This window comes from Choloepus didactylus, chromosome 1, assembly GCF_015220235.1.
Source record: "Choloepus didactylus isolate mChoDid1 chromosome 1, mChoDid1.pri, whole genome shotgun sequence".
Lineage (NCBI taxonomy): Eukaryota > Metazoa > Chordata > Mammalia > Pilosa > Megalonychidae > Choloepus > Choloepus didactylus.
The window spans coordinates 78,885,200-78,911,223 of record NC_051307.1 but is presented as its reverse complement, the minus strand read 5'-3'; the positions used below and the strand labels follow the sequence as shown (position 1 = coordinate 78,911,223).

At 37.9% G+C, this 26,024-nt stretch overlaps 1 protein-coding gene across 9 annotated transcripts in view; it reads left to right on the top strand.

Moving 5' to 3' along the window:
- The window catches only part of CFAP44 (cilia and flagella associated protein 44), a 210,886-nt gene that overhangs the window by 49,930 nt on the left and 134,932 nt on the right, over positions 1-26,024 (top strand). For 5 of the 9 annotated variants that reach the window (XR_005216774.1, XR_005216779.1, XM_037835564.1 and 2 more), the window contains exons 6-13: positions 2,467-2,569; positions 3,528-3,744; positions 5,955-6,069; positions 14,211-14,375; positions 16,522-16,677; positions 18,488-18,535; positions 19,140-19,239; positions 19,801-19,895. Coding sequence is in view for 7 of the 9 variants with exons in the window: in XM_037835564.1 (XP_037691492.1) it covers positions 2,467-2,569; positions 3,528-3,744; positions 5,955-6,069; positions 14,211-14,375; positions 16,522-16,677; positions 18,488-18,535; positions 19,140-19,239; positions 19,801-19,895 (999 nt within the window). In the remaining 2 variants the exon portion in view is untranslated. Of the gene's footprint in view, positions 1-1,658; positions 2,570-3,507; positions 3,745-5,954; positions 6,070-7,776; positions 7,892-14,210; positions 14,376-16,521; positions 16,678-18,487; positions 18,536-19,139; positions 19,240-19,800; positions 19,896-26,024 lie in introns of those variants that run through there. The other 4 variants (XM_037835567.1, XM_037835568.1, XM_037835565.1 and 1 more) reach the window with 4 other exon arrangements.

Genomic DNA, 26,024 nt, shown 5'->3' with positions numbered 1-26,024 from the left:
AGTGGGAATGGAGAGGGTGAGGAAAATCTGAAACCCAAGATAGGACTTGGAGATAGATTGACTACGGAAATACTTTGAGATGGGCAAGTGAAAGATAATCCTGTTTGTTTCTTTCCCTTGGCATCTATCTATAGCATGTGTATGTGCTTTGAGTCTCTGCTCTCAGAAAGTTTGGTATAAGACTAATTAATGAATTCAGCAAGAATTTATTATATGATACTGTGTATCCATCACTTTATGGGACATACTGTGGGGAATTTAAATGAAGAAGAGTTCATGACCTCTAAAAATTCAGAGTTTAAATACCATCTAAAGAAACAAAACCCATATTAAACAAAAATCAAAAAACCTACAAGTACCTGATACTGTGGTACAGCTGTGTGTAAATACTCATGGGTCCAAACTGATGGTTCTGCACTCTGTGGAGGGAAGTCAGTCAGGGGGCATTTTGGGGTATCCTGAATCCCAAGGTACACGCCATCTACAAAGCACTAAGAAACCTGTAATTATTACATATTTGTATATCACTTTATGGCTAACAGTAGTATTATATTTTCTATTTTGTTATAAAGTGATTTGGTTTGAGGTCAATAGCCAGAGGTTTGGTTTAGTCAAGAATGCTATCCTAATTCTTGTCCACCTGGACTCTAAGCAGTTTTATGTCTTCAGAGGCTTTCCTCCATATGTACTGGAGTGGTTGGTGTGCCTGGCTAGTGACAGAGGCCTTTCCTCACTGCCCATGTCACCTCATCTTTTCTGAAACAGTTATCCAGTTGTGGCTGAGGATATAGTTTTTCAAAGCCACAAGAAACCTGTGAGAAATGTGCTTTGAGGCATACAAATTATTCTCCAGAAATGTTGTGTGTGAAGTAAATGCTTACGGGTTCCAGATCTCCATTAAAAAAAAAAAATGCAAAACACCAAAACTCAACCCTACATCAGCTTCCGACCTGAGAGGGCAGAAACTTTTCACTGACAAGTTTACTCTTCTAGTGTTCTAGAAGAGTAAAAGATATATCTGAATCCGCATTCAGATTTCCATGACCGAATATCCTGCACAATATCCTTTTGGAAAGGGGGATCTAGATAGACATAGACTTAACCTCTTAACTCCTGAGTCCTTGGGATTTACTATTTCTTAGTCCCGTTTGCTTCTTGGCTCCAACACTGGCTTGAATCCTCTCTCACACTTACCAATTCTATGCCTTGGGTGAATTACTTAACCTCTCTGTGCCTCAGTTTTCTCATCAGCAAGATGGAATTGATAATGGTGTCTGAACTCATAAGGTTGTGTGAAATTTAAGGGAATTAATTCATATACAACTTAGATCAGTGTCTGGCACATAGTAGGCACTCAATAAATGTTAGCTGCTATCAGTGTTATAATTATCTCACTGATTGTTGGAATGCTTGCCCTGTAAACTCAAGCCTTGTTTCAAGCTGAACTTGAAATGAAGAAGAGGAGGCAGCTTGGCAGTAGGAAGCCTGCCTAATAGATCCTATGGTGTGGAGGAAATTAAAAAGGACTACACCATTATCTTGGGTACTAGGCATTCCAGGGTAATCTTCATCTGAATGAATTTCTTTATCCTTATGCATAAAACCAAAAATGGAATTTTGTAAGTAGAATATGTGTTTTAAATATGTGTTTTAAATAATAGCTTATTATTATAACAGTCTATTTTTATTTAATTTTGGCTAGCTATTTACTCTTCCTGAGCATTGGCTTACCAAAGAACAAAAATAACAGAAACAAACATGGTTCTATCCCAGTTATATGGCTATCATTTGAAATTCTGATACAAATAATTTATCCAGGCATAGTTACTATTTTTTCCTCTACATCTAGCTTGGCAGCTTTGTATCTTTTTCACTTCAAGAAAGTTATTAATTTGTGGTAAGTTTGTCTAAGCTGAAATATTTTTAGTTGGGATGTAACCAGCTCTGGAAACATGAATTTTTCTGTACAAATATTTGGATTGACTTATGTACAGAGTGAACAGTTTGTCTAGTTCAGTAGTTCCTGAATTGTGGTCCCCAGGCCAGCAGCATCAGCATCACCTGGGAATTTATTAGACAGGTATATGTAGATACCCCAGTCCCAACCCAGACATACTGAATCAGAAACTCTGGGGGTAGGGCTTGTAATTTGTGTTTTAATAAGCCCTCCAAGGGATTCTATGCATACTGAAGATTGAGAACCACTGGTCTAACTCTAAAATACTGTAGAGGTAGAAATGACTGTCTTAACAAAAATCAAACTTAAAATGAGTACTCTTCTAGTTTTCAGTCTAAATCATATCCATCATCAGGTATTTATTGGATGCCCATTATTGAACCTTGTATTGGAGGAGATCCTAATAGACAAAGGGATAAAACAATGGATGTTAAATATGGCATTAACAGGACTACTATTTATATGAAAATGTTCCTTTTAATATTTTAGTGAGATTTTATTTTTTATAGGTTCACCCCAATAAAACTTACTTCACAGTAGCTGAAAAAGGATATTTTCCAAACATTATCATCTATGAATATCCTTCTCTGAGGCCCTACAGAATCCTTCGGGGTGAGTTCAGTAAAACTTTTAAAATATTCCATGTTCAAGGTTAACAGAATTTTGAAGAAGGTGTAACATTTCACGTTATTGTATTAGTTAGGGCTCTTCAGGCAAAGAGAACCAGCAGTGTTATATTGTGTAACATATAGCATAATATTATGAGGGAGGGAGGGAGGGAGGGAGGGAGAGAGAGAGAGAAAGGGAGAGAGAGAGAGATTTCAAGGAATTAGTTTACACAATTGTGAGGGCAGCCAAGTTTGAAATTTATGGAACAGGCCAGCAGGCTGGAAACTCTTTGGGCAGAAGATTTTAATCTTGAGGCAGAATTTCTTCTTCCTCAGAGAAACCTCAATTTTGCTCTTAAGACTTTTAACTGATTGGATGAATCCCGCCAGATTATCAAAGATAATCTCCTTTACTTAAAGTCAATTGATTGTAGATGTTAACAATATCTACAAAACACCACATCAACACCTGTATTAGTGTTTAATTGAATAAGTGGGCACTATAGCCTAGCCAAGTCGACACGTAAAACCAACCATCACAATTATCTCATAATTTTGTTTTCTATGTTATTATTTTAGTGGTCAAATTTTAGTTTTGGAATTTTTAAGTAGCAAATTTTAAATTCTAGATTGATTTCTTTCCACTATGTGTATACTTTTTGCCCTCCTCTCACTTTATTAAATGGAATATTTTCTCAACATATTTTACTCATGCACATGCCCTTTAGATTTTTCACCCTCTCCCCTCATCTGATGTAATTCATTCGAAAGCTAAGGTGATGATTGGCTTTGGAACTGTTCCTTTAGGGGATTTTTGGCATTCTTCCCTCCCACAATGCAGATCACCTAGACCTGACTCTTTCTCTCTCTCTTTGTTTTTTTTTTTTTTTTTTTTGATAATACACTTTTGAAAATGAAATAAATGTTGCCCCTATTCATTAGACTCCCATTCATCCTTCCAGAAGGGACTGAGATAGGATATGCTTATGTGGACTTTAACTACAGTGGCACCTTGCTGGCCTCTGTTGGTGGCAGCCCTGACTACACACTGACCATCTGGAATTGGAAAGACGAGCAAATCGTACTGAGGACCAAAGCTTTTTCCCAGGAAGTTTTTAAGGTTACTTTCAATCCTGAAGATGAAGAGCAGCTTACTACATCGGGGTCAGGCCACATCAAGTAGGTTGGATGACCTGTACAGGTGCCACTAGAAATCATAAGGGTATTTTCTAAGAGCTGGACACATTTTTTGTTTTGTTTTGTTTTTTTGCTGTTGTTAACATTAGGATAATTTTTTAATGTGTAATTTTTCAAACTAACTAATAGTGCAGCTTTTAAAATTAGCTTTATAGGATTTTTTTTTATCGCTGTAAACAGCCTTGTATGTATTGTATTGTATGTATGTATTGTATGCTGCAAAAATCATTTTGATGACTCTGAACTCAATAAATTCATCTGTAAAACAAGAATCATCACACTATCATTCCTGAAAAGAGACTCTCTTTAGTAAATGGTGGTAGAGCCTCCTCCTTGATCTCAGGTCTTCTGCCTTTAAATTCCAGCTTTTTTTACTGTGTCACATCTTGTTCTATTTCCAGGTTGGAATGATTTTGTTCTTCTTTCTTTGTTCCACCCCATCTCTCACATTTATTTAACAACCTTCCACCTACCACCCCAGAACTACCCATAAATTGATTTCCAGTGCCTCTTTATGAGAAAGACATTTTTATCTATCCCAAATTCCTACCATTCCAGTGTAAACCTGGCTTTCTTCTTATTCATTCATTATTAACACAGAATAATTAAGCATATTTTAAAATGTAATGTTGGATGGAAAGGGGAAGCTCAGAGTCATATATGTCACCAGAAGGAAAGTTGGAGGTCAAAAGATGGGAATGTATAAAACTGAATCCTGTGGTGGGCAATGTCCATGATCAACTGTACAAATACTAGAAATCGCTTCCATGAACCAGAACAAATGTATGACAATACAATTAGAAGTTAATAATAGAGGGGCATATAGGGAAGAACTATATACCTATTACAAACTATATACTACAGTTAGTAGTATTTCAACATTTTTTCATAAACAGTAACAAATGTACTATATCAATACTAAGAGTCAACAATTGAGGGGGGTTGGTTAGGGATAGGGGAGGATTAGAGTTTCCTTTCCTTTTTTCTTTTTTCATCTTTCACTTTATTTCTTGTCTGGAGTAATGAAAAGTTTCTAAAAATTGAACAAAAATTAAGTGTAATGGATGCACAGCTGTATGAGGGTACCCAGGGGCAAGTGATTGTACACTTTGGATCTTTGGATAATTGTATGGTATCTGAACAATCTCAATAAAAATGAAAAAAAAGAAATGTAATGTTGGAGTAATTCTCAAGTGACTCTCTGCTAGCTGTAGGCTAAAAAATTTCAATTCCATATACTTTCCACCATTTAGTAAATTGTACTTTTTCTATATATTTGGTCTTTGGGAAAAAGGTAATTGAACAACTAATTTCATGTATGAAGTGCTATAAAAGTAAAAACAGAGTATAGGGAAGCATATAATCAGGGGACCTAAAGTAGCTTCAGAGATGGATGCTGGCCATTCAGGCCTTTGGGTTCATATTATTGGATTGTTGATGCTTTCCATTATCTGTTATATATCTGGGTATGCCAAATTCTTTTTTCTACATGGTGTTCATAATTATGACTCTTCATTCATTTAGACTATTAAGAAAATGTTCGTTATAGCTAACATTTATTTATTTATTTTATGTGCTAAGAACTGTCTAAGGGTTTTTCAATAATTTTATGAAGTAGGTACTATTAATATTCCCATTTTATACCTGGGGAAATGATGGCACAATGTGATCAAGAAAATCACTCAAAGTCACACAGCTAGAAAAATAGAATATTTTGGAAAACCTTTACATCCTCTGTAACAGTGGTGTCCAAATAGAATTTTCTCTCAGGACTGAGATGTTTTGTGCTGTTCAGTATGTTAGCCACCAGACACACATGGCTGTTATGCACTGGAAATTGGCTTATTGACTAAAAAAATGAATTTTAAATTTTGTAATGTTAATTACTTTAAATCTAAATTTAAATAGCCACATATCACTAGTGGCTACTGTATTAGGGAGCAGAGTTCTAAAATATAAGATCCACGAAGGCAGGAATTTCTTTTTTTGTCTATTTTGCTCATTGTTCAATTTATATTGCCTAGAACTTTGCCTGAAAGGTAGTAGATACTTTGTAAATACTATTGGTATGAATGAATGAATGAAATAATACATAAATAACTATGAAATGAGTAAATGCTTGGTTCATACTAAAATAAAAATTAAAAATACTTCTTTGAGGTACATTCAATCTATTTCTTGTTTGTTTGCAGGTTCTGGGAAATGGCTCTTACATTCACTGGCCTTAAGCTGCAGGGATCGTTAGGTCGATTTGGCAAAACAGCTACTACTGATATAGAAGGTTACATAGAGCTCCCAGATGGGAAGGTGAGTACAGCTGCTATTCTACAATAACAAAATTAGGTTTTCAAGTGACATACATATATGAATGCACATTATACATTCTAAAAACTCTACAGATGTTACTGTGATGTGACACAAGTTCATGTGTCAACTTGGCTATGTTATGGTATCCAGTTGTTTGGTCAAGCAAGCACTTTGCCTGATTGTTACTGTGAGGGTATTTCATGGATTTAAATCATTAGTCACTTGATTGCTTCTGTGGCTGATTACATCTACAATCAACTAAGGAGATTGCCTTCAGCAATGAGAGAAGTCTTATCCAATCTGTTGAAGGCCTTAAAGGGAGAACTAATGCTTTCAGCAGTCTGAAAGAATTTCTGTCTTTACCTAAACTAGCCATCTTTCCTGGGGAATTCAACAAAACCTTCATTGGAGTTCCTAACTTGCTGCCTTCCCTGCAGAAATCAGACCTGCTAATCCCCATGGTTGTATGAGTCAATTCCTTTAATAAATCTCTTAATGTTTATATATATATATATATATATATATATAGAGAGAGAGAGAGAGAGAGAGAGAGAGAGAGAGAGAGACAGAGAGACAGAGAGACAGAGAGAGACAGAGAGAGAGAGAAACAGAACTAACAGTGAGATTTGGAATTGGTTCTCTAATCTGACCAGATTAAAAAGCACCAGTTATCAAGATAGCACTGATAGTCCATGGCATTTGACAATAGAGATAGGGAAAATATCACCATTGGATATGGCTACTCAAATGCTTATAAGAGGGTGTGTGCTGATAAAGCAAGGGCATTGATTGGGAAGGAATGGGATCCTGAAAATTGCAATGGGGACATATGGGCTGATAATTATGAAGGTGGAGACATTGACCCTAGATTATGCTAAGTACACTTTGCCAGATAAACCTGTAATGGTCTGCCGTAAGGAGTTGGCCATCCAACCTCCAATATACCTGTGGAATCAGCCATCTTACATGTATTTGAAGAGATTAACCCTGCTGTGCCTGATAAACCGGTTACTGCCTCCCCTGAGGAAAGAGCCCTCACATCTCCATCTGAAGAGATTAACTATGTTTCACCAGATGAACTATAATGGAATACCCAGAGGTAGCTGACTTGTAAGACACTCCTAATTCCTTTCATGATCCACCCCCACCACCCCTCTTTTCTTCCATACCTGTAACTCTATAACTAGACTGAAGTCCCAAGAGGCCCTGAAGGATGAGGTACAAAATATAACCCATAAGGAGGTACACTACACCCCCAAAGAACTGCATGATTTTTCCAGTTTATGTAGACAAATATCAGGGGAATGTGTGTGGGAATGGGAATGATATTAAGGGTGTGGGATAATGGTAGAAGGAACATAAAGGTGGATCAGGCTGTATTTATTGATAAGGGCCCACTTTGCAGAGAGGATTTAATGTTGTAGCTCAGGAGTTTAGAATGGGCTTTAACTGTTTGTTCAGGTGGTTGGCTGAAGCATGGGCCAAAGGTGGTCTACATGGCATAAAGTTGAAATGCCAGAACTGCCCTAGTATAAGGTTGATGAGGGGGTCCAAAAGCTTAGAGATATTGGAATGTTAGAGTGGATTTATCATGGTAGACATGCTCACCTATCCCAGGAATGTCCAGAGGACACACCATTGTGAAGAATAAATTTGTGAGAGCAGTTCCATCATTCCTGAAGAGCTCTGTGTTTGCTCTTCTCTTAGGTCACGTATTACTGTGGAAACTGCTGCCACTGAACTTGGATCCTTAAACACAATGGGGGTGATCAAATCCGGGGTTGGCACGAGCCAGTGGCAGCACTTAATCTCCAAGGACAAGGTGGGCGTGGCTACTATAATGGACAGAAGAGTCAAAGCAGTAATCAGAATAGTCTACCCCCCATGGCATTGGCTAGTTGATCATGGGGTACCTAGAAGTGGAATTAATGGGCAGTCTACTAAATTCTTACTTGATCTGTATAAGCAGAAGAATTCTAGGGTTGAGTTAACAAAAGTCCAACACATCTAGTATTGGACTAGTATGCAGCTATTGATTTGGTATTTTAGTTCCCCTTCTGCTAGAACAAATACCATACAATTGGGTTGGCTTAAACAGTGGGAATTTATTGTCTCACAGTTTTGAGGCTGGGAGAAGTCCAAAATTGAGGCATCAGCAAGACAATGCCATCTCCCTGTAGTCTGTGGCATTCTGAGGTTAGCTGTGGTAATCCTTGATTCTTGGCTTTTCTGTCACATGGCAATGCACATGATGATGTTTTCTGTTTTCTCCTCTGGGTTCTATTGACTTTCAGATTCTGGCTGCTTCCTGTGGTGTCTTCCATGTCCAATTTCCTTTGCTTATATGGACTTCATCCATATTGGATTAAGGTTTACCATCATTCAGTTTTGGCACAACTAATATCATCTTCAAAGGTCCTATTTACAAATGGGTTCACATCCATAGGACCAGAGGTTGGGAACTGACCATGCCTTTTGTGGGGGATGTGATTCATTCCCTAACATCTGGCTAATTCTTGTTTCTTGATGCTGTTATTAATACCACCAGAATCAGTTTGTTTTCAGATGGAAAAGAAAAACACCTTCACTGTCCTACCTCAGGGGTATAGCTCTGCAGCTGTATATAGCCTGAAGGGACCTTGTTTGTCTTTCCCTTCCACAAGATATTACACTAGTCTGTTTTATTGATGATATTATTCTGATTGGACCTAGTGAACAAAAAAATGGAAACTACTCTAGACTTATTGGCAAGGCATTTGTATGTCAGAGGGTGGGAGATAAATCCAACAAAAATTCTGGGCCCACCACCTCAGTGAAATTTCTAGGTATCTATGGGTGTGGGTCATGTGGAGATATCCCTTCTGAAGTGAAGGATAAGCTATTGCATTTGGCCCCTCCTGCAACCAAAAAAGAGGCACAATACCTAGTTGGCCTCTTCGGAGACAACATATTCCTCATTTGGGTGTGCTACTCTGGCCCATTTACTGAGTGACCAAAAAAACTGCTAGTTTTGAGTGGGTTCTGGAATACAGAGAAGCTCTGCAATGTGTCCAGTCTGCTGTGCAAGCTGTTCTGCCACTTGGGCCATATGAGTCAGCAGATACAATGGTGCTGATGTTTTGGTGGCAAATAGAGATGCTGTTTGGAGCCTTTGCACACCCATATAGGAGAATCATGAGGCAGACCCTTAGGATTTTGTAACAAAACTCTGCTGTACTCTGCAGATAACTGTTTTCCTTTTGAGAAACAGATATTGGCCTGTTACTTGGCCTTAGTAGAGACCAAACACCTAACAATGGACCACCAAATTACTATGACACCTGAGTTGCCCATCGTGAACTGGGTGTTGACTGACACACCATGCCATAAGTTGGGCATACACAGTAGCACTCCATCATCAAATGGCAGTGGTATTTATGAAATTGGGCTCAAGCAGGCCTAGAGAAATGAGGAAGTGAATTACACAAGGAAGTTGCCCAAATGTCCATTCCCCCAGTCTTGCCACATTACCTTCTCTTTCCTAGCCTGCAGCTCTGGTCTCTTGGGGAGTTCTCTACAATCAGTTGACTGAGGAAGAGAAAATTTGGGCCTGGTTTACAGATAGTTCGGTTCTACACAATATACAGATACCATCCTTAAGTGGACAGTTGAATCACCACAGCCCCTTTTTGGGACATCCCTGAAGAACAGTGATGAAGGAAAATCTCAGTGGGCAGAAATTTGAGCAGTGAGCCTGGTTGTTCATTTGCTTGGAAGGAGAAATAGCCAGAGGTGTATGTTTGCATACTGATTCATGGGCTGTGGACAATGGTTTGGCTGGGACTTGAAGGAACATGATTGGAAAATTGGTGACAAAGAGGCCAGGAGGAGAGGTATGTGGATAGTCTTTCTTAATAAGCAAAAAACATGAAGATGTTTATGTCCTGTGTGAATGCTCAACAGAGAGTGACTTCAGCAGAGGGAGATTTTAATAATCAGATGGATAGACCCATTCTGTGGATATCAATTGTCTTCTTTCCCCTGCCACTCCTGTCATTTCCCAGTGGGCTCATGAACAGAGTGGCCAAGTGGTAGGGGTAGAGATTATACATGGGCTTGGCAACATGGACTTTCACTTACCAAGACCATCCTGGCTAGAGCCACTGCTGATTGCCAAATCTGCCAGAAGCAGAGACCAACACTCAGTCCCTAATATGGCACTATTCCCTGAGGTGATCAGCCTGCTACCTGGTGGCAGGTTGATTTTACATTGGACCATTTTCATCATGGAAAGGAGCAACATTTTATTCTTCCTGGAATAGACACATTCTCCAGATATGGATTTGCCTTCCCTGCACACAGTGCCTCTGCTCAAACTATCATCTACGGATTTACAGAATGCCTTAGCCACCATCATGTTATTCCACAAAGCATTGATTCTGATTAAGGAGGAATCCATTTCACAGCAAATGAAGTGTGGGAATGTGTCCATGCTCATGGAATTCACTGGCCTTATTATGTTCCCCATGATCCTGAAGCAGCTGGATTGATAGAATGGTGGAAAGGCCTTTTGAATACTTAAATACAGCATCAGCTAGGTGGCAGTGTCTTGTAGGCTGAGGCAGTGTCCTTCAGAGGGATGCTGTAAATCAGTGTCCACCCTATGGTGCTATTTCCCCTATAGTCAGGATTCATGGGTCCAGGAATCAATGGGTGGAAATGGAAGTGACACCATCCACTATTAACTCTAGTGATCTATTGAGAGAATTTGTTTCCAGTCCCTGCAACCTTAAACTTTGCTGGTCTATAGGTCTTAGTTCCAAAAGGAGGAGTGCTTCCACCAGGAGATACAACAGTGATTCCACTGAACTGGAAGTTAAGACTGCCACCTGGCTACTTTGGACCCCCTATATCTCTGAATCAATGGATATAGAAGATAGTTACTGTCCTGACTGAGGTGACTGATCCTGATTAACTAGGGGAAATTAGGACTGCCACTGAACAATAGAGGTGAAGAAGAGCTTGTCTGGAAGACAGGTGATCTCTTAGGGCATCTCCTAGTACTACCATGCCCTGTGATTAAAGTCAACGGAAAACTGCAACAATCTAATCCAAGCAGGACCACGAATGACCCTTCAGGAATAAAGGGTTAGGTCATCCCACTATGCAAAGAACTGTGACCAACTAGTATGTTTGCTGAGAGTAAAGGGAAAAATGGAATGGGTAATGGAAGAGCATAGCTGTAAATATGAGCTACAACAACATGACCAGTTATAGAAACAAGGACTGTAACTGTAATTTCTTCCTTGTTTTGTTATGAATATGTTTGTATATATACACAAAGTAAGTATCTTTGTTTTCTTCCCTATCATCCCCTTATCATATAACATAAGTTGTCATAGTATTTAAGTTACTGGATACCAGTTTTAATAGTGAATATTACCCAAGGATTTGCATCCTTTTCTGAGGAAATTGTTAGTGTGCTTCTGGATGTATGCAGGGTAGTTGAAATCTGTTAGGCAAAAGTATGACTGTTATTGTTTTTATTTAAAGATTGAGGATGGTTTAAGAGGATGTGTACAGGTGCCAAGTTGATAGAGGTGACTGTGTTGATTAAGTTCATGCATCAATTTGGGTAGGTTGTAGTATCCAGTTTGGTCAAGCAAGCACTGGCCTGATTTTTACTATGAGGGAATTTCATGGATGTAAATCATTGGTCACTTACTTGCATGTATGTCTGATTATATCTACAATCAACAAAGGAGATTGCTTTCAGCAATGAAAGAATTCTCATCCAGTCAGTCGAAAGTTTTAAAGGGAGAACTGATGATTTCAGTAGTTGGCAGCTTCTCATGGGAAATTCATTGAAATCTTCACTGGCATTCCCAACGAGAATCCTGACTAATATAGTTTCTCATTATTAATAACAGACATTATAATTTTAAATGCAATGAATATTCAATTCTGCCTCTTTAGGTTATCATACAATTTTAACTAATATAATCCTCTGAAATTTTCATCATGCATATATATATATATACCATATGCTGTTTTTTCTTACTAAATATTATACACATATAAGTGCAAACATTTTCATGTATTAAAATAATGCCCAATGCTGAGCGAAATAAGCCAGGCACAAAAAGAGAAATATTATATGCTACCACTAATGTGAACTTTGAAAAATGTAAAACAAATGGTTTATAATGTAGAATGTAGGGGAACTAGCAATAGAGAGCAATTAAGGAAGGGGGAACAATAATCCAAGAAGAACAGATAAGCTGTTTAACGTTCTGGGGATGCCTAGGAATGACTATGGTCTGTTAATTTCTGATGGATATGGTAGGAACAAGTTCACCGAAATGTTGCTGTATTAGGTAACTTTCTTGGGGTAAAGGAGGAACATGTTGGAAGTAAAGCAGTTATCTTAGGTTAGTTGTCTTTTTATTACTCCCTTGTTATGGTCTCTTTGAAATGTTCTTTTATTGTATGTGTTTTCATACAGTTGATTTAAAAAAAAAAACAAGGAAAAAAAATATGTAGAGCCCCCTTGAGGAACCTGTGGAGAATGCAGGGGTATTGGCCTACCCCACCTCGATGGTTGCTAACATGACCACAGACATAGGGGACTGGTGGTTTGATGGGTTGAACCCTCTACCATAGGATTTACCTTTGGGAAGACGGTTGCTGCAAAGGAGAGGCTAGGCCTCCCTATAATTGTGACTAAGAGCCTCCTCCCGAATGCCTCTTTGTTGCTCAGATGTGGCCCTCTCTCTCTAGCTAAGCCAACTTGAAAGGTGAAATCACTGCCCTCTCCCCCTATGTGGGATCAGACACCCAGGGGAGTGAATCTCCCTGGCAACATGGAATATGACTCCCGGGGAGGAATGTAGACCCGGCATCGTGGGATGGAGAACATCTTCTTGACCAAAAGGGGGATGTGAAAGGAAATGAAATAAGCTTCAGTGGCAGAGAGATTCCAAAAGGAGCCGAGAGGTCACTCTGGTGGGCACTCTTACACACAATTTAGACAACCCTTTTTAGGTTCTAAAGAATTGGGGTAGCTGGTGGTGGATACCTGAAACTATCAGACTGCAACCCAGAACCCATGAATCTCGAAGACAATTGTATAAAAATGTAGCTTATGAGGGGTGACAATGGGATTGGGAAAGCCATAAGGACCACACTCCACTTTGTCCAGTGTATGGATGGATGAATAGAAAAATAGGGGAAGGAAACAAACAAACAAACAGACAAAGGTACCCAGTGTTCTTTTTTACTTCAATTGCTCTTTTTCACTTTATTATTCTTATTATTTTTGTGTGTGTGCTAATGAAGGTGTCAGGGATTGATTTAGGTGATGAATGTACAACTATGTAATGGTACTGTGAACAATCGAATGTACGATTTGTTTTGTATGACTGCATGGTATGTGACTATATCTCAATAAAATGAAGATTAAAAAAAAAAAGTGTCCAACCTGCACAGCTGTATATGGTATCCTTGATAAAAGTACCTAGTTCATATGGTTTTCAGGATTCAACTCGAGCAGTGCCTGTCACAGAGTCAATACTCTGTGACACCTGCTAATATCCTAAGAATTAGTGTTTGGAGTTATATACTTTGAGAAATGCTGTATTAAATGGATTAATTTGAGGTGCTTCTAGATGATTGTTCTTGTTTGAAATTGGTTACTGTTATGCTATAATCTGCTCAGTTCAGTAATGCCTCATATCTTATTAAACACCTTATAATACTTAAAAAGTAGGATTTCATCTATCAAGAACTCTAAACATGTCTCTAACTTTTGACACAGTAATTCCACTCCTGTATTATGTCTTTAAGAGATGTACAAAGAAATCTATTGTAGATATATTTAGATATATTTGAAAAGTTACCAGCAGCATACATCCAAGTCACAGTTATTTAAAAATATGCATGATACTAGAAGGAAATAAGTACATCAAAATGTGATTAGCAGTTGTTTCTGGGATACTGAGTTTTCTTTTCTATATTTTTATATTTTTCTGTATTTAAAATTTTTTACTTTCATAATTAAGAAAAATGATTTTTAAGAAATAATTTTCACCTGCTATTTGAGGAATAAAGCTGCACATTTGTCTGTTTTAATGCATGTTGCTTTCTTTTCCTACACCTGCCAGGTGCTTTCAGGGACAGAGTGGGGCAACTTGTTGCTTTGGGAAGCGAGCCTCATCAAAGTTGAGCTCTGTCGAACTGGAAGGAAGTCTTGCCACCAGGGTCCCATTAACCAGATAATGCTGGATGAGGGTGAAGTTATCACTGTCGGGTCAGATGGGTGTGTTAGGGTAAGTTTTCCTGATACTTGGACAATAGCACCCCTGTCTCAGACTTGCAGTCAGCTAAGTGGTTTTATCAGATTTTTGTTTCTCACAAAATTCACTTTATGAAGGAGATAATTGTCCTTTATTTTCTGGACCAACTCCATTTAAATAATGCTTCTCTTTGTGGGAAATATTTAAATTCTTGTCAGAATTAATTTACTGCATTTTAGCTTTGAAACTTTCTGAGGGGATTTTTTTTTTTTTTAAGTTTGATTCTGTTGTTGAAATAATAGCTTTAGTAAATGAAAACCCATGTTAGCCAATATAAACAGTAGACATATCCTTCTAAAATTCCCGTTATGAATAGATCATTTTCTAGGGACGAAAGTGCTGAGCATTTATTAGTTATTTTTTACTGAGGTTACCAATTAAAAAAATATACTCAGGGGTGAGCTGATAGGGTGTACCTATGAATGCTACACTCTTCTTGCTCCTTTCACTGAGCTCACCAGTTCTCACCTGTGAAGGCAAACCTGCCCAGAGCCTGGGCTAAGCTAGAGCATTGCTCAGGTATTGCTCCAGCATCTAGTGACATCTCTTATTCCACCCAGTCTGCATGACACTTTCCATGGATGCGTACAATACCATTGCTGGCAAACCTGTAGTCTTGTGATTTACCTTGTGGTCCCCTTGCTACATGTTCCTACCAGGGCCTTTCATAACAAAGTGGTATTCTCTTGACATTCTTTAAGGAGTATTATTATCAGAAGTAAAATTGTATTTTTTTTAATAGTCTGGTCACTCTATTTACACCTGTTGAGCTTACTATCAGTTTATTATGTCTAATATATTATATGTAAGCCATATCTCTCAGTCTGTCCTCTTATCATTGGGTTTTTGAACCCCAGTATAGATCTTTTTTTAATCATATTTTTAAATTGTAGAATATAACATATATACATAAAAGTGACACTCACCAAGTGCAATTCAACAAGGAGTTAGAGAACAAATTTCAAAGAATATCATAGGTCACAATTCTACAGTTTCAGCCATTTCCTTATTATGAAATATAACATATCCAGTATAGATCCTTACATTTACAATATTAAACTTCATCTGTTAGATTTCACTGAAACCTCTAAGATCTTTTTATATTCTTTATTTTGTCATACAATATATTCATTATCCTTCCAAGATACATGTCATCCAAAAAATGTAAAAATACCAAATGGAAGAAAAACCCAAGAGGAAAAAAAATATTTTACATAGGATCCCTTCATGAGCACTGTTAATTTTTAAGCTTGCTTCCCTTTTTTTTCGAAGTGCATCCTTATCTCTTCAGTTCTTTTACATTGTAAATCTTTTTCTTCCCGTTTAGGAAAACCTCCCCACCTCCCCTGGGGTTGGTCTTACTGTAGGATCTGGCCTCTCCCCACCAGGCTAATCCATGGGACAACAGCAATCCCTCTGAAGTTTCTTTCCCAAAGTTTGAATTTTCCAGTCTAGAATAACATCACAGGGTGTGCCAACAGAATCCTCCAGGATGGGTTTTAAATCTTCACATAGGGGGTCCTTCTGAATCTCTGCCACTGTGAGGTGAAACTGCTTTCTCAATATTCCTATAATATTCTGGCCTTCTTTCCCATGGAAAAACAATCTTCATATGAGATAGCAGAGTCTAAATTGATAGTAATGAAGAGAAACGCTTTCTAAAGGAGACATCGTCTGCACCTATTTTCTTTGCTTATAATGGAGACAATACTTGAATCGTTAAGCAAGCAGATATATTTCCCCTTTCAAGGTGTACCAACAGGGCTCATTATAATGTCTTGCTGAAAAACAGAACCATTTACTCTTTTTATGGTCACTTTATATCCAGAAGGCCTGACAGAAACCTTGAAATAAAATTTACTTTGAGCAAATTAAAATTCTTAGGCAGAACTATCCTTTCTCATTAATCTCTATAAATAAATGGAAACTATTGCAATTTCTTATCCCTCAGTTCAGAGCAATATCCTGGGGGTCGGGTTTTGGCTAGTGTTCTAATTACAACTGCTTGTTAATTTTCATAAAATACGAAATGACTTTTGAAAACATTGGGGTCTTTTTGGGCTTAGGAAGTAATATTCAAAAACTACTGATTAATTTATTTTAAAATTAATTTTACAAGATATGGGATTTTGAGACAATAGACACTGCTGATGTTATAGATGAGACTGGTTTATTGGAGATTGAGCCGATTAATGAACTTCAAGTAGACAAAAATGTCAGACTCTTCTCTATGATAAAAATGGATGAACATGGAAATAATTTTTGGTTGGCTCAGGTAAGTTGAATTCTTTTCTTTTGACTTATTAAAATTATCTGGGTATAAAATTAAAATAGTAGTATAATTTATTGTCACTGGAAGTCTATTTTATTAGTAAGGCTACTATTGATACTTCAGTGAAGGGTACCTTGATTTTGGTATTTAATTTATCTGTAATTTATACACAGAAAACAAATTAGGAGTGTTTTTATTATATTAAACTACTATGAGCATTGTGAGATTTTTTTTTTTATCAAATTCAGTTTTATTGAAATACATTCACACACCATGCAATCATCCATGGTATACAATCCACTGTCCACAGTATGATAACATAGTTATGCGTTCATCACCACAATCTATCTCTGAACATTTTCCTTACATCAGAAAGAACCAGAACAAGAATAAAAAATAAAAGTGAAAGAACAACACCCAAATCATCCCCCCATCCCACCCCATTTGTCCTCTAGTTTTTATCCCCATTTTTCTACTCATCCATACACTAGATAAAGGGGGTGTGATCCACAAGGTCTTCACAATCACACTGTCACCCCTTCTAATCTACATTATTATATAATTGTCTTCAGGAGTCCAGACTGCTGGTTTGGAGTTTGGTAGTTTCAGGTATTTACTTCTAGCTATTCCAATACATTAAAACCTAAGACGTGTTATCTATAAAGTGCATAAGAATGTCCACCAGAGTGACCTCTGAGAAATCTCTCAGCCACTGAAACTATTTCGTCTCGTTTTGCATCCCCCTTTTGGTCAAGAAGATACTCTCAGTCCCATGATGCCGGTTCCACATTCATCCCTGGGAGTCATATTCTGCATTGCCAGGGAGATTTTCAACCCTGGGAGTCGGGTCCCACGTAAGGGGGAGGGCAGCGAGTTCACCTGTCGAGATGGCTCAGTTAGAGAGAGAGAGGGCCACATCTGAGCAACAAAGAGGTACTCAGGGGGAGACTCTTAGGCACAATTACATGCAAGTTTAGACTCTCCTTTGCAGTAACGAGCTTCGTAAGGGCAAGTCCCATGCTCGAGGGCTCAGCACATCAAACCGCCAGTCCCAATGTTTGTGACAACATCAACACCAGTCCAGGTGAGGATGTCTAACACATCCACACCTTCCCCCAGATCCTCGGGGCTGGGGAGGGGGAGGCTGTAAATATATTTTTTATTATCTGCCAAAATTACTCTGGGATGTGTCACTATTTCACTTCAGCCTATACTAACCTACTGTATCTCACTTCCTATTCAAAGTTCCATGCAATCGTGGTGTTTGAACAAATCGACTGTAGAGTTGTACCATTTAGAAAATTTAGATCCTGTAACAAATAGATATCTCTTCCCTTGGTCTCATATGGAAGTTGAAGTTTTAAAACGCAATCAGTTTCAACCTTTACCCTTTGGCCTGGCTTGCCCTGGTCTCACCAGACCTGCTTCATTCATGTCACTAATTGAAGTCTGGGCTCTTTTTCAGCTTTTTTTTTTTTTTTTTTTTTTGACAGTGGCTGTATGCACTAATACTGACATTCATATCTGCCGAGCTCTAGCTCTGAGTTTCAGGTGTCTCAGAGATATGCATTGTTCCAGAGACCAATCAGGTTATATGCTAGGGGATCAGCATGTGAGATAGTTTTTTGTGTGCTTATATTCTAAGATATGTAGAAGTTACTTTTTTAAAGGTTTAATACCATTTTAGAATATTTGTATGTAAGCTTTAAGTATCATTGTTTGTCCTTGAAATCATTGGAAGACAAAAATTTTTTCAATTTGATAGAAGTTCAATATAATAAAGCAAAATATTATTAGAATTTAATTTTTTTAGGACGCCAATGGAGCCATATGGAAGCTTGACCTTAGTTTTTCAAATATTGTAAGTTGCTTATTTTTCCTATTTTCCTCTGACTTTCATAGTAAAAACTTTTGTTATTCTTCTTCCAAACCTAACTTTATCTTTCTCCATATTTGTTCATTGTTCTCAATTAAACTTGCTTAACATACACAATTCCTGAGAATGCTCTCTCTCTCTAAGATATGATTTTACATAAAAAATGATCTTTCTCAGAGCAAAATGTACCAGAAAAGTGACAATGATAATGCTTAACATTTTATACTGCTTTCCAGTTTTCTTAAATATAAGAGATTTTCATTTATATTATCTAATGTGATCTTCACAGGGACCCTGTTTAGCAGGCTGGACAGTTGTTACTAACTCATTTTACAAATGAAGAAATGGAAACTGGGATTTGCAGTGACCATGCAAAAGCACCAGCCATCAAGTGCAAAGCCAGGAATCCATTCTGGTCCTAATTCGAAAGTTCAGGGCTCTTTCTAACCTACTATGCTTGTTCTTATTTCTATTCAAATAAAATCATATATGTGTTATTGGGTTCTATTTGCATTTCTCTAAACTGGACCTTAATTTTATTATAACCTACCTTTGAGATCCAGTCTGCTCTTCGTGTTTTTATTATTAGACTCAGGATCCTGAATGCCTCTTCTCCTTCCACTCTGGGGCTATCCAGGCCTTGGCTGTCTCTCCCCTCACTTATATTATGGCCACTACTGCCCTGGACGGTAAGTAGGAACTCTTAAAGAAATTGTATCTGAGATTTTTTGTTTTGTTTTCAATACACCTTTCCAAAATATGTGCTTGATTAAAATCAAATGAGAATTTTTCCAAAAGGGAGGCCTCGTGTTGCCAGTGAGGTGAGTTGTGGAGGTGAGAGGGCACAAAACGCAGTAGCCAAGTTTATTCAAGAGGTTAAAATAAAGAGAAAATCAGTAAGTTATTCATAAAAACGCTATTCATTTTTGTATTATCCACATTCCTGCTTTTCCTTTTCTTTCCATCTCCTTGCTTCTTTCTTGACTTCTCACATACCTGTGAGGATGGTGCCAGATGAAGTTGATCCATCAGTCAATCATTCCTTGTCTTCCTTGTTATTCATATTTACAAATTACCTGATTGAGGGTGTATACAGAAATGTTATGATTAAAGAAAGGCTATTGGATTATCAGTTGATTTAATTATAAAATTTCATGTAATAATACTTAAAATATAAAGTGAGTCAAGATTATTTTAAAAGATATTATATGTAGATATGAAATATTTCTTTTAAAATTGTCTTTCCATAGGCTCTGTTCGAATCTATGATTTTGCTAGCAAAACCCCCTTGGTTCAAATGAAATTCAAGCAAGGAGGTACAGCCCTCACTTGGGTACACCAACTGGTAAGCTTTTTGTTATAATGAACTTCTTCCAGAATCTATTGGCATACTCAGAATATCAGTGCTACTTCTTGGATAAAGATATTTTCTGATTCTGAATTTTAGAGAAGAATGGCAAGTTAGTTTATTTCACTCAGGGTGTGATGGAAGTCATATCATGACCTCACTACTGCTGTAGTTTTGGTCCTGTTTTTAATGAAAATTCTATTTTCATGCCACCTGCAGGTTAGTAATATTTCCATGTTACAAAGTAATTATACAACAGAACTTTGAATATCTAGTCCTATTCATCTGATTCTGATTCCATTCATTGTATTAATAACCCCAGAGTATCTACAAGGTACAGGGCCTTATTCTGGATTCTGGAAATAGAACAGTGAACAAAAAGTGCCCTCATGGATCTTACACTCTAGTGGGAGGCAGACAATAAGTTAAAGAAATAATTATATGGTATGTTAGATAATGATAAGAGCTTTGGGGATAAAGTAAAGCAGAGATAGGGAATTGTCCCAGTTATCTATTGCTGTGTAACAAACTACTCCAAAATGTAGTGGCATAAAACAACAATCATGTATTTTGCTTATATACTGTGCAGATCAGGAATTTAGATAGATCACAGTGGGGATGAATTGTCCCTGTTTCACGGTGTCTGGGACCTAAACTGGAAGGACGTGAATGGTTGGGGCCTGGAATCATCTAGATGCTTCTTTATCAAAAGTGTCACACCTGGGCTTTGATGACGAGAAGGCTGGGCGAAACTGGGGCTATCAATAGGAGTAAATTACTTAACACCCTCTCCATGTAGCTTGGACCTCCTCACAGCATGGTGGCCTCAGGGTAGCCACACTTCTAACATGGAACTTCAGGCTCTAAGATCTACTGTTCCAATAAACAAGGCAGAAGCTGCGTGGCCTTTTACGACACAGTGTTGGAAGTCACACAGTATTCCTTCTACTATTGTACGCTCAAACAAGTGCTCAATTGTTTGAAGTAGTCACAAGCCCCATCCACTGAAGCAACTTAAACCTCATCTCTCCATGTTCCCACATAGGGGAACTCAAGTCAAAGAATTTGCAGCCATGTTTAAAATGCCATGGAAGTATTTTTGGGAGTTGTTTTATCTTCATGGTTTTAGGTTTAAATCAAAGAGAAAATGTTCCAGGCCCTAAACAGATGTAGAGATGGCTGGAATGGAGAGGACTATCCTGATGGGATCAAGACCAGAAGAAGAGGTTATGCCAGGGAACAGAGTCAGAATAATGATGATACTAGAAAACAGAAACCACAGCACATTTGGATTGCCAAATCTGGATCACTCTGTCCTACTCTGTTTGTACTCTTACCTGAAGAATTTAAACTATAGCCCAAGTAACTGACTCATTTATTCAGATGGTTATGTGATATCCATATAAAATTTCCTCTTTTATTCATACATCCACCTAGCCCTTCTTGACCCTACCTTCAAGCAAATCTAGATGCTCCTTTGTGTTTTTTCTAGGACTGCATGCATACCTCTTTTATAGCCTTTACCACAGATTATTAAGGTTAGTTAGTTGCTTTATTGTCTCTCTTCCCTATCAGATTATTTGTTCATATTTCTGCAGTGCCTCCACAGTTACTGGTGCATTTTTGACACTTAGTAAATGTTTATTGAATGAAGATACTCTCTGGAGTGCAGTTTTCTCATTTCCAATATTTTCATAACTTCTGGTCTCAGGGATGGTCACTTTGCTCTACAGGATACCCGAGCTCTCACCCTTCCCTGAATACCTTCCAAGGCAGCAGATTTAGTACATTTAAACATTGCAGATTTATATCTCCAGCCCAGACTTCTCCTCTAAGCTGTAGACTAAACATCATCTCCCTTTTGAGATATAGAGGGTACTTCAAAATCAACATGCCCAAATGAAATTCATGATCTTCTTCTTACCCCAACCACCCCTTCCTATGGAACAGTAGGGACAACAACAAACTACATCACCTGGCTCTCTTCCAGGTTACATATAAACAGCTCAGCATCTCAGAATTTAGAAATAACCATTACAACTCATGAATAGATGTTACAATCTAGGAACCTTTACAGTAAGCATTCCCGTGATAATCTATGCTCCCAGGTTTAATTCTCAGAGTTTGCATATTAACTGTATGTTAATATAGTTGGTTAGTCAATAGTTAGTATTAGTGAGGCATTAAAATATTTGCTTTTTTGATTCTGGCTTATTTCACTCAACATACTGTCTTAAAGGTCCATTCATCTCGTTGATCCATTCACCTAAGTTGCATACCTCACAACTTCATTCCTTCTTGCTGCCACTCTATATTCTATTGTATGTATATACCACAGTTCACCATTACATTTATCAGTCGATGTACCCTTATGCCACCTCCATCCATTGAAAATCGTGAATACTGTCGCCATAAACACCAATGTGCTAATGTCCATTCATGTCCCTGCTCTCAGTTCTTCCAAGTATATACTCAGTGGCAGGGTTGCAGAACCATATGGCAACCCCATTCTTGGCTTCACCCCAAATGGGCTGCACCATTCTACTTCCCCACCAAGAGGAAATAGGTACATACCTCTCTCCATATTTTTCCAACACTTGTATCCCTCTGTCTATTTTTTTAAACAGTTTTATTCACACACCATGCAATCCATTCTAAGTGAACAATCAATGATTCCCAGTATAATCACATAGTTATACATTTACCACCACAATCTATATGAGGAAATTTCCATTTCTTCCACAAAGGAAGAGGAAGAGGAGAAAAAAAATGAAGAATAAAAAATAAAAGATAGAAGAAAAATAAAATAAAATAAAATAAAATACAATGAAAAGGTCAGACAACAATAACACCACCAAGAATCCCATAGCATTCACTTTTATCCCCGTCTTATAGACATTTAGCTTTGGTATATTGCCTTTGTTACAATTAATGGAAGCATCTTACAGTGTTACTGTTAACTATAGACTCTAGTTTGTATTGATTGTATTTTTTCTCCATACCATCCAATTTTCAACACCTTGCAATGTTGACATTCATTTGTTCTCCCTCATGTAAAAACATTTTTATATTTGTATATTTAATCACCCATCATTGACCACTCTAGATTTCACTAAGTTATACAGTCCCAGTCTTTATCTTCTATCTTTCCTTCTGGTGTCATACCTGCCCCTAGCCTTCCTCTTTCAACTGCACTCACACTCATCTTTGTTCAGAGTACCTACGATATTGTGCTACCACCACAGAGTATTGTGCTATCCATTTCTGGATCTATATAATCAATCCTTGTTGAACCTTCTGTACTCCTTCAACATCAAATGCCTGATCTCTAACTCTTTCTATCTCCTGATAATGTGTGTTCCCAACTTTGACTCCCAAAGTTCTCTCATAAATATTAGTTCATATTAGTGAACTAACTAATATAGCATCTGTCCTTTTTTTCCTGGCTGTTCTCAGTCAGCATAATGTCTACTGTCCACTATTTTGTCTTTTGGATTTTATATGTCATATCTTATTTTTATTTTTTTCTTTCTTTTTTACCCTTACTCATAGTCTCAGTTTCTATACTGTTCTCCAAACCTCCTTCTCCTCTCTTTTCCTATCTGCCTGTAGTGCTCCCTTTAGTATTTCTTGTAGAGCAAGTATCTTGTTCACAAACTGTCTCATTTTTGAAGGAAAGTTTTGTCAAATACAGAATTCTTGATTGGCAGTTTTTCTCTTTCAGTATCTTAAATGTATCATACCACTGCCTTCTCACCTCCATGGTTTCTACTGAGAAAAACCACACAGTCTTATCGAGGTTACCTTGTATGTGATGGATCACTTTTCTCTTGCTGCTTTTGGAATTCTTTTGCAATTCAATTAATTGACATTTAATAATCTGATTATTAAGTGTCTTGGAGTGGCCTTTTCAGATCTTTTCTGTTTGGGTTATGCTGTGCTTCTTGGATCTGTAATTTTATGTCTTTCATAAGAATTGGGAAATTTTCAGTGATTATTTGCTCCATTATTCTTTCTGCCCCCTTTCCCTTCTCTTCTCCTTCTGGGATACCCATGACAGTATATTCATGTGCTTTGTGTTGTCATCCAGTTCCCTGAGACCCTGTTCATATTTTTCCATTCTTTTTCCTATCTGTTCTTTTGTGTTTAGGATTTCAGATTCCTGTACTCTAGTTCATGAATCCTTTCTTCTGCCTCTTCAAGTCTGCTGTTGTAAGTCTCTATTATGTTTTTCATCTCTTTTATTGTACCTTTCATTCCCATAAGTTCTGCCAATTTTTTCAAACTTTCAGGTTCTTCCTTATGTTTCCCCAATGTCTTCTTTATATCCTTCATCTCTTTTGCCGTATCTTCCCTCAATTCACTGATTTCATTTTTAAATTGATTTAGCATATCTGTTTGAACTTCTTTAATTAGTTGTTTCAACTGCTGTATCTCATTTGGAGTGTAAGTTTTTTCCTTTGACTGGGCCATATCTTTGTTTTTCCTAGTTTGACTCGTGATTTTCTGTTGTCTATGTGTCTGGTTTACTTGATTACCCCAATCAGATTTTCCAAGACCGGAAGGTCCCAGTTTTCAGGAAAAGGATGTAATCAGTATCAAGTTTCCCTGAGGATGAGACCCAGCAGATTGTCACACTTTCTTATGAGGCCTCTAGACTCTGTGCTTTTCATATTCTGCCCAGCAGGTAGCACTTGCCAGCCTGCAGCTCCCCACCAGTGTAAAGAGGTGCAGTGCCTTTAATTCTCAGCAGACCCTGTCCCTGCCAGGGACCAAGGGTGAGTCAGAAGCAAAGCTTAAGCTGTTTCTGTTTTTTTCCCCCTAGGCCCTGGGTTCTGAATTCTCTGAGAGAGGGCAGCCACTTGAGGGGGCCTACCCCTCTCCCTCATTTTCTTAGGGAAGATAAGCCCTTTAGGGAGTTATCTCCTTCACTTCACTTCTTCCTTTGTCTCTCTATCTTAACTCCACCCTTGCCTGGGTCAGTGCTGGCAGTCACATATACCTGAGGCTTGCTCTAATGAGCTACTTAGAATTAGAGAAGAAAAAAAAAAAAAAATGAAAGGAAAATGAAAGAAACCCATTTTTCAGAGCCAGTCTCCAACCCCTCAGTTTTGCCAGTCAAGAGCCTGAGTTGGTACCCAGTTCTGGGTACCCCTTTTCTTGGGACATAGCCCTTTTCCAGTATTCTGAGCTAAGCTGACTCCAAAATTCTCTGTTTATTTATTTATTTATTTACTTAGTTAGTTAGTTAGTTAGTTATCCATCCATGCATCCATCATCCCCACCTCCTCTCTTCCATGGGAGACCTCAGGGACCTTTTCCTGTTTGCTCCAGGTTTATCTGCTCATAGCTTGTATTCAGTAGTCCAGATTTGTTAATTAAAATTGCAATTGGAGCTTGGTTGAGCTACCTTTCCTTGCTCCTAGTAGAGACTGTTTCTTTTTCCCACAGGGAAGTGTTACAACTCAGCCTGCTGTGCCAGTGGGAGAGGTGCGCCAACTCCTCAGTTTGGGGACCTTTACTTAGAGTTCTATGCTGTGAACTCAGCTGTTCCACCCATTCCAGACTGGTGTATGATGTGTGTCCAGACATGGATGTCCCCCAAACAGTTGTTATAGAATATTTACTAGTTGTTCCTGGCTATTTACTAGTTGCTGTGTAGGACTAATTAAATTCCACACCTCCCTATGCTGCCATCTTGCCCCGCTGCCTCTCTTCTTTTTAATGTAAGCATTTAGAGCCATAAATATCCAGCTTAGCACTGCCTTTGCTGCATTCCATGTGTTATGGTATGTTTGTATGTTTAGTAAGTTTGAAATGTTTTGGTATATGATTTTCTTTTCATGTGCCTCAAGATATTTCTTGATTTCCCTTGTGATTTCTTCTTTGACTCATTGGTTGTTTAAGAGTGTGTTGTTTAATTTCCACAAATTTGTCAGTTTTTCAGTTCTTCCCCTGCTTTTAATTTCTATCTTCATTCCTTTGTGATTAGGGAAAACTTATTGTATGATTTCAGTATTTTTTAATTTATTGAGAGTTGTTTTGTGACCTAACATATGATATATCTTGAAGAGTGATCCATATGCACTAGAGAAGAATGTGTATTCTTGTGTTCTAAATGTGTCT